Raw genomic sequence first — 9,575 nt, forward strand, 5'->3', positions numbered from 1 at the left:
GCGGAAATTGGCATAGGTTTCTTTGTACAATGCAGTATTGGGTTGTTTGGGTTTTTTGTTAAATAATCTCTTCTGTATTATGAAACTGGGAATGGCTTCCTCCAGCCAGAGGAAATAACAATCATGTCTAATTGTGTATTAGTGGGAGCAGTAACCCCTGCCCAGATACCCTCTATCTATCTGACAGAGGAAGCTTTGACTCTTGAAAGTTTATACCTCATAAAATCTTGTAGGCCTTTAAGATGCTACTGGATTCAAATCTTGCTGTTCTACTGCAGACCAACATGACTACCCACTTGAAACTATTTGAAGGTAGTTCTAGCATTCTTACTAAATCTAAGCCAAAAGTCTTACTGCAAGCAAATGAAATGCTTGATACCATATACCTTATGTCAAATCTATCTATGTACACAGAATGAGAAAATCATATATATTAATATGCTGGTTTCCCTCTACAGCTCTGCCATGTGTTTCAAAATATTGGTATTACAGTCCTGATAGCTGCCTGTCACCGTGAGTATAATGGTGGCAATTCCTCAAGTAGCCATTTTTGAGATTTTTTTATGAATAATATAATTTTAAGCATCAGTCTTTTAATTGTATTATGTTTATAATTCTTTCTACATTTTTCATCTCACAGCCACTGTAATAAAAGCCTTTGAAAGGAATGATTTTTTTGACCAGTGTGTTACTAAAGCACGGTTCTTTCCAACCCTACATGATGCAGTACTCTTTGCTGTGGAGCCCGATCTCTTGCAAGAGGCTGCAGCAGTGGAACCCAGTAATATACTGCCTGAGGATATGTTAGATGAAGTTTATATAGATGACCAGAAGGTATAATATTTAATTGAAATCCATGTTTAATATACTGACCTGACAAGACCTGAAAAGTGGTTCGATAATTTTAGATTCAGAATTATTAAACATTAACTTGCCTTTTGTTTTTGGACACAACAGGCCTTTATAGAATTTTTAGCACAATTTCATAGATTGAAACATTCAACTTCCTGTGAGGGTTTCTTCTCATCAGTGGATCGGAAGGTGTTCTTGTATGAGTTGTGGCTCCTCATTGCTCAGTGGGCAGGCCATATGCAAAATTTTTGCAGTTTTCCACTATCCTGAGATACTTGATTACCTCCCCACTCCCGTCTGCCCCAGTTCATGTTTTGCCAAGCTTCTGAGGAAGTCAGATCCACCTCTAGCACAGAATTCATAGATGAAGATTGACTTTTCCCTAGAGACCTGTAACTGGAGATAATGTAAACTTGGGTAAAAGACAGAGAAACCCCAGACAATCTCTGTGTTGACCTAGGGAGTTCCTCTCCAATTCCTCCTCTGCCAACTAGGACCAGGAAGGATACCTTCCAGTCCGCTGATGAGAAGAAACCTTCACCATAAGTCCAATGTTTCATTCTCCATTGGAGGAGAAAGGTATCCTTGTATGGGATATTGAAAAGCTCTGTTATCCCAGATGGGGAAAATAGAAAGGAGAGGAATGATTGAGGAATTATCTTCTGGAGAACTTTCTACCAAATGCAGCCTCAGCCAAGGCAAGCATAGTGCCTCATTGAGGTACAAGCCAAAGCCAACTTGTTGCCCTACAAAGGGGATGGGAGTAAAATTGACGTCATGGAACAGTTTCTAGGCAGGAGCTCATGAATTCCAATACATGCACTAAGGCCATCAGATATGGAGATGTCATGTGTTGGGGAGGAGTGATTGCTGCCCTGAGATTGAAGCAATGTTCTTCCTGGAGGGAGATAGAGGATCGAACATTGTCAATCAACATCCCCAGATAGATGATGGCCTATGAGGGCATGAGTGTGCTCTTCTAGTGAATTACCAGGAATTCATGCACGTGGAGAACCTATAATGTTTGAATGTCTTGGAAACCCTGTGATCTGAATAGTAACCAGAATAGACAGTCATCCAGGTAGGTGGTATGTTTGTACAACCCATGTCCTGAGTTGAACCACCCGAGATAAAGCTTGGTGAGGACTTGGGTAGAGAGTTTGAAGGTAGGAGTCTTGTACTGAAAGTGTTAGCAACATTGTGCAAAGCAAGGGTACTGTCTGGAGTTTGGATGTGTACAAATGTGCAGGTAGAAGGTCTTTGGAGGCAAAGAAGTCTCCCGTGTAGAGGGCTTCCACTGTGGATTGGAGAGTCTCCATGCAAAGTCTTCTCCTGCTTACCTGTCTATTGAGGTGTAGGTCTAGGATTGCTCTCCCAATGCATTTTTCTTGGGCTTGACAAATAGGATAGAGTATGATCTGGAAAAGGTATGGAAGCTCTGAGAAGACAGAGGAGGCTGCAGTTGCACTGGACTTTCTTGTGAAGTTGATAGCCCCAACCCCCATTAGAATAACCTGATAGAGGCTGGGCCAGACAAACTGGTATCTTTCCCTGACTGTGACCCTTATTCGTTATCTGAAGCCATGGGTTCTGAAGCAGAGTTAGAATGCAATGATTCCAAATGGCCGAAGAGGGAAGAGGCTCTAGCTCTGGAGGCCAAGACTAGGACTGAGTGCTGGTCTGGTGGTCTGCTGGGCCTAGCCCCGTGGGTCGTTCTGAGATCCTGGATATAGGAGCAAGGTTTCTCTGGGGAATGGCACTGGCTTCTGCTGGTTCCTTTTTTTGGGTCTCCTTTTGGAAGAGAAGGAAGGGAAATGGAGGAGGAGGAGGAGGAGGAGGAGAAATTCTAATCACTCTGCCTATTGTATTACCTGTTTTGTGCCTTTTCCCCTTCAGATCCTTCACCTTCTGAATAATGTAGGAATGGAACTGCTTGAAGTGGAGTAAAGCCCCATCAAGGGTGATTGGGTAGAGATGGAAAAGGAGCCCACTACCTTCAGGGGGCAGATGTGACCACCTGTCCCTCCAACTGCCTAAAGGGATCCTTTAGGATCCCTTCCCATGACTAAGGAAGGTAGTGGTATGGTGTGGGAGAAGTACCGTTTCAGCACTGACACTTGCTGGAGATTCCTGGCCATGTAGAGTCGATGAGTACTTGTTTGGATGAGCTGCAAGTAGTCCCATTAAGGGAAGCAAAAGAAGGGGTCTGGCACAGCAGCTTGCCTCAAGGGTCTCAGAGGGAGGAGCAGCCAAGCTGTTTCTGCCTTGAGAGAATTGCTCCCTCCAAGAAAGCTGTTTCTTCTTTGTCCCTGCCTGCCATCACTACTCATAAGTGGGAGGTAGAAGGGGCAGCTGCTGATTTTTAAAAATGTTTTTATGTCTTTTCTTTATTAAACAAGGTGGGAGAGCTATGGAAGTTCATCCATCCATAAAGCGGGCTGTGCTTGGAAGGGGTAGGGAGGGTTGAGTGCCTCCTCAAGGTAGTGGAAGTCTTTGCCCAAAAAAATTTGCATATGTCCTGCCCATGGGTCAAGGAGAAGTCATAACCTGTACAAGGATGCCTTCCACCACTGATAGAGAACTCTTGCCTTTCTGCCAAACAGTGCTTCTGTTGTGGGGAAATAAAACCACGATATTTTGTCAGTTGCTAAGATTGCTTTTTCCTGTGCTCCTGTCAGCATTTCTTGCTATTGTAAGAACAGTGTGGAATATGTTTGCACAGTCACCTGTTGACTAGTGTAATTTTTCTGGAATGTCCCTCTTTGTGTGTGGGCCAAGAGCCAAAAATTGACATTGGTATCAGGCGTGGTGCCAATGTTTATGTTTTTCTGAAAGGTGTATGTCTGTGTATTATGTTTTGATATGATAACCTGTTCTGATTGGTAGCTTAAACTTTTTATGATGACATCAAGGTGGCTCATTGGAAAGGCAAAAGAATAAGCTTCAATTGTATAATATTCTTTAGCTGACTTTCTGGATTAGGTTAAGTGCCATATCTTGATGACATCATAAAACTTGATTTGATGTCAAATGGATGAGAAAGAGAACATAGATTTCTGTTTGTTTTTATCAGTTACAGCTGCACAGGGTCCTGATTCACTGAGCCACACAGGGAGGGAAGAGAGATTCCTTCCTTCCACATAGTTCTGTTAATCAGTCATCCAACCCCTGTTGTTATCAGCCTTTCAAAGGAAGGGATCAAACAACACTGGAGAAGGGCAGTTTTACTTTGCACAATCGTACAGGAATAGAAGGGTCAAACCCTGCCTCCTCTGCCTGTAGTGCACCGTTCTGAATTAGGGACCTACATAATTACAATTGAGCTTTTAAAGACAACTATACTTGATCTCAGGGTCATCTAGGTTGGCCCATAATGGTACAGACTGTTTTTTGTGTGTGTGTATGTAAATATAGGCAATTGTACATTTTTTGTGTGTTTCAGGATAGAAGTCAGCATTCAGATAGAAGTCGACAATCAGAGAGGAGGAGCCAGCTATCAGATGGGAACAGAGACACTCCCTCGGTGAAAGCTGTCCATAGTGAGACTTACGCTGATGAGCCTATATCAGATCTTTTCCGCACCTTATCACTCCAAAGTGAGATAGACACAGCCCCTCCCCCACATCTTGAAACGTCTCCCCTTGAGGAAATTGATGGTGATCAGGAAAACTGGGAATTATATAAATGAGATGTATTGGAATTAACTGTACATAAAAGAGGTACAAATGTACCTCAGTTCAAATAGTTCTCATCAGTACTGCCTCTTCTTGCTTTTGCCTTTTAAATGAAAATTCTTGAAATAGCTAATAACACTTTTGCTGACAAATTACTGTATGAAATGCTGCAGTTTTATGATCTCAAGCATAATCACAAGTCTAAAACAGAAAAAAATAGCTAAAGAAAAAAATGGTGGAATTTTCAGTAGCTAATGAACTTAGCTTTCAGAGTTGGAACAATTAATTGTTTATTTAATTTGCAAAGCTTTTGTTTATTTTGCCATATATATTCCATGCCTCTACTCAATAGATTTTCAACTTCTGTTGGCCTTCCAAATGTATAGGATTGCTTATGAGAATCTGTGATGTTGATGAACCTGAAGTACGTACCCTTTGGGTTTGTTTTGTCTTACACAAATTGCCTTAAAAAAGGCAGAACTCATTGCTGCCCAAACACCATGTTTTTCAGGCTATAATTGCTGCTGGTGCTATAACTGGTACAGGCTAAGTAGTAAATAACTGAGAGCGTGACTTTTTTTCTTTAGTGGCATACCATGACACATACCACAGTTGCATATTGGTTAACACTGCCAGTATTACTGTAATATACGCTTAGGCAATACATTGTTTTTATGTATTCCTAGTTATTTGTTTAGCATGTTATGAAGAAATAACTTTTCTTAAATAAAGTTGTACCGACTGAATTATTTGTTAACATCACTACTAGAACAGAATAATTGATGGTGAAGAATCAAACAACATAGTCACACTGTGAAAAATGAGCATTTAACAACAGAAAAGGAGGTATAGTAGAAATGATGAGAATCCTTGAGCCCAGTTTCAACATTCCACATTCTTCTCACAGCCAAAGGCAACAAAGCTCTACCTACATCAAACCACATAACATTCCAGCTTTCCTATATGTATTTTTTCTGCTTCTTCAAGCCCGGTTCATGATCTTTACCATAGAACCCACATGCCACACTGCTGTCTCTTTGTACTTCTAGATTCTTCAAGAGCATAGCCATATAACTGTCCTTCACTAGGAACCACTGTTTACTGAACTGCTTGATTCCCAGTTTGTAAGTTGCATACGATACATCTTGTTATGCTATAGCTATTTACAACATGGATTTTCATTCTATAACCATGGAAAGCAGAGAGGTAACACTATGAACGGAAAAGCTGGGTTGTGTTAAGAACATAAAGCAATTCTAGTTAGTTTGGAAATCCTCCTAAGGGACACATGAAACTTATCTTATACTGAATCAGACCTTTGGCCTGTCAAGGAGATTTAGGAACTACTCAGGTTTTTTCCCCATTGTTTTTGGCCCCATACTGCTTTGATTTATCTTCTGATTTCTGCAAGCATTTTTTTGCCTTTAGTTTTCACCTCAAAAAATTACAAAGGGGGGTGAAGAGCTAAACTGCAGTACAACCACGCAACACACCAAAAGAAAGCTCACCCCAGGCGGAAAATATTCAAGGCAATTTAACCACTTTCTGTAAGTTTAGTGTGTAATACAAAAATACAAGGAACATTAAATCCAAAAAACAGTAAATGTACAATATTATTGCCAATAATAGCTATAGCTGTTATAGTCCCCAGTTACATGAAAAAGGGCGATGGCCCTAGCAGACGTGTATAACTGCCGTGGTCCAACAAGTTGTCCCGATCCAGAGAGTGTAGAAGCCGCTGAAGGTAAGCCAATTAAAGCAACTTGAGGCAGAAAACAGCAAGACGTCCCGGTCCGACGCTTGAAAAAAAGCCGCTATGAGATGAGCGGGAGCGAATTAATTAAGCACTGAAGCCAGACACAACAAGCCGTCTCAATCCAACGCTTGTAAGAGCCGCTGTAAGATAAGCGGGAACGGAGAGCCGAGACAAAAGCCGCTGTGAAATGAGCGGGAGCAAATTAATTAAGCCCTGAGGCCAAACACAACAAGCCGTCTCAATCCAACGCTTGTAGGAGCCGCTGTAAGGTAAGCGGGAACGGAGAGCTGAGGCAACGAGCGTAAGCCGGCCAGATTGTTCTCTTTTTCTCGTTTCAGACCTAATAACGTCTTTCATCAGGCCATAATATCTAAGGAGTAACACAAAAGCAATAATATGCATCGCTATATGAGAAAAAAGCTATAACAAGAAGACATTCAAGTAGTACTTACATCATAAATCACAGTTTTAAACTCCCAGGAATTTATCCAACATATGCGGAGTATAGGGGGGTGGGGCAATACGAACGCTTAAATCTATCAGGGTGGGACCATAATAACATACACGCATTCTTTTTAAAGACACAGCACAGCAAGTAAATTTACACAAGGTAAGTAACAATTTATATACAAGATATTGTTCAGTAGTGTTGATTTCAAACCACTAACCAGAGGAAGGGGAGGAAAAAAGGGGGGGGGAGAGAGAGAGAGAGAGAGAGAGAGAAAGGGGAGGGGGAGGGGGAGGGGAGGAGAAGGGAGGAAAAGGGCTGGAAAAGTGCTAACCACCCAGGGAAGAGCGGGGAAGGAGGATCATAAAAAAGAGGAGAGTTCCAAATGATTATTAAGGCCATGTGGGATCATGGACCGAAGCCTAATGATCCACCTAGTTTCAGCCTGGAGGAGGAACCGATTGTGAAAACCCGGTCTCGGAACAACTTCCAGAACAGAAAATCGAAAGGGTCTGTCAGAGACATGTCTAGTCCTAAGATGTTCATACAGTGGGAGGTCCAAACTTGGATTTTTACATCTAGATATATGTTCCTGAATACGTAATCGTACCGGGCGGGTGGTACAGCCAACATAAATCTGACCACAATCGCAAATGAGGAGATACACTACATTAGGGGTGCTGCAGGTGGAGAAGCATCTGGAATAAAGATATTTTCCTGATATCGGATTTTTAACTGTGGTTAGTTTTACACTCAGCGTGCAAATGTTGCAATGCCCACAGGGAAAATGTCCCTGTGGTAGATTGGATACCTCGGATCTAGATCTAAAATCTGAGTGGACTAAAAGGTCTTTAAGGTTCTTAGTACGTCGGTACCCAATCTGTGGTAAGTTGTTACACCCCGGCAAATCAGACAAAATATGCCAATTCTTACGGATGATATTGGAAATGGCACCAGACAACTGGGAGTAGTCCAATGCCCAAGTGATCCTATCTGAGGAAGTATCCCGATGGCGATAATTCAGTGTGTTAATTCGGGGGGTAGCGTCAGCCTTCTTCCTCGCTCTATTTATGACCCATGGGGGGTAGCCGCGGGTTGCAAAAGCAGAGCTCATGAACAAGAATGTCTTCTTGTTATAGCTTTTTTCTCATATAGCGATGCATATTATTGCTTTTGTGTTACTCCTTAGATATTATGGCCTGATGAAAGACGTTATTAGGTCTGAAACGAGAAAAAGAGAACAATCTGGCCGGCTTACGCTCGTTGCCTCAGCTCTCCGTTCCCGCTTACCTTACAGCGGCTCCTACAAGCGTTGGATTGAGACGGCTTGTTGTGTTTGGCCTCAGGGCTTAATTAATTTGCTCCCGCTCATTTCACAGCGGCTTTTGTCTCGGCTCTCCGTTCCCGCTTATCTTACAGCGGCTCTTACAAGCGTTGGATTGAGACGGCTTGTTGTGTCTGGCTTCAGTGCTTAATTAATTCGCTCCCGCTCATCTCATAGCGGCTTTTTTTCAAGCGTCGGACCGGGACGTCTTGCTGTTTTCTGCCTCAAGTTGCTTTAATTGGCTTACCTTCAGCGGCTTCTACACTCTCTGGATCGGGACAACTTGTTGGACCACGGCAGTTATACACGTCTGCTAGGGCCATCGCCCTTTTTCATGTAACTGGGGACTATATCAGCTATAGCTATTATTGGCAATAATATTGTACATTTACTGTTTTTTGGATTTAATGTTCCTTGTATTTTTGTATTACACACTAAACTTACAGAAAGTGGTTAAATTGCCTTGAATATTTTCCGCCTGGGGTGAGCTTTAGTTTTCACCTCAGCTTTTATTGTTTTTTCCCAGTTTTTTTCTGGTTCTTCTAAGACCACTTTTACCCTGATTGTTTTATGAAACCTGGTTTCAAGTCAATTTTTCCCTTGTGTATAATGTTTCTTTGGGGTTTTTTGTTTCATCCACTCCTACCCATCTCCAGACCACTTTTCAAGGATTGGATGTTCATCATCAAACCACTCTTTCACCCTCCTGGTTTTGTTTTCTATCTTTTTAAAAAATTGTCATTTCCATATTGTTATATCAACCTATCGTAATAACATGCAGCAGATTCTCTGAATTCTCAGCTTTCATTTTTTTAAAAAAAGTCTCTAGCCCATTCTATTGCAGAGATATGCCTTTTCCCGTATATCTCTGCAAGGTGAGGAGCTAGAGACTTGCTTTTTTAAAAAAATGAAAGCTGGGATTTCAGAGAATCTGTTTCATCTGTTATTACAATGGAAGGTCAATATAGTGATATGAAAATGATTTTTTAAAATATGAAAGCCCTAGTAGCTGGACGGGGGGGGGGAGTGCGGTTTGAAAAACATACAGCTTCTGCTGGCTCCGTCCCAACAGAGGTCAATTTGTCCCACTGGTGCCAGCCTCTGCCTCCTGGCTCCGCATCAGCCCCTGCAAGGCCCTCTGGGGTGCCTTAGGCATGGTTGGTGGAGTTTATCCCCCTTTAGGCTTCCCCCATGGAAAGACTTCCCCATGTGTTTGTTTTTTATCTTTTTTAAAAAATCAAAAATATTGATATAGTGATGTAAGCATGCACAAAAAATAAATGGGGAGTGCTGTGACATCTCTGATGATGCTACCGATGATGACAGCACCCTCACTTGAAAACCATTATTTAAGGCACAAGCAAAACAAAGTAAACCTATTCCACAACTGTAAAAATGCAAAGGGAGGGCAGACATGTAGAAGAACCATACCTAAACCAATTCTAATGCTTGAGGATCGACTGCTAAGAAAATCAGGAAGAAGTTGAGTATGAGCAAAAGCCCAAGGTCCGTAATGTCTAC

General features: G+C 41.9%; 1 protein-coding gene across 1 annotated transcript in view; it reads left to right on the forward strand.

The window, feature by feature from the left end:
• The window catches only part of SLC26A8 (solute carrier family 26 member 8), an 88,035-nt gene extending 82,763 nt beyond the window's left edge, over positions 1 to 5,272 (forward strand). The window contains exons 17-19 of the mRNA XM_054980395.1: positions 459 to 513; positions 641 to 834; positions 4,295 to 5,272. Coding sequence (XP_054836370.1) covers positions 459 to 513; positions 641 to 834; positions 4,295 to 4,540 — 495 coding nt within the window. The 3' untranslated portion in view covers positions 4,541 to 5,272. The remainder of the gene's footprint in view (positions 1 to 458; positions 514 to 640; positions 835 to 4,294) is intronic.
• The last annotated feature ends 4,303 nt before the right edge of the window (positions 5,273 to 9,575 follow it).

The sequence above is a fragment of the Eublepharis macularius genome, chromosome 5, assembly GCF_028583425.1.
Source record: "Eublepharis macularius isolate TG4126 chromosome 5, MPM_Emac_v1.0, whole genome shotgun sequence".
Taxonomy (NCBI): domain Eukaryota; kingdom Metazoa; phylum Chordata; class Lepidosauria; order Squamata; family Eublepharidae; genus Eublepharis; species Eublepharis macularius.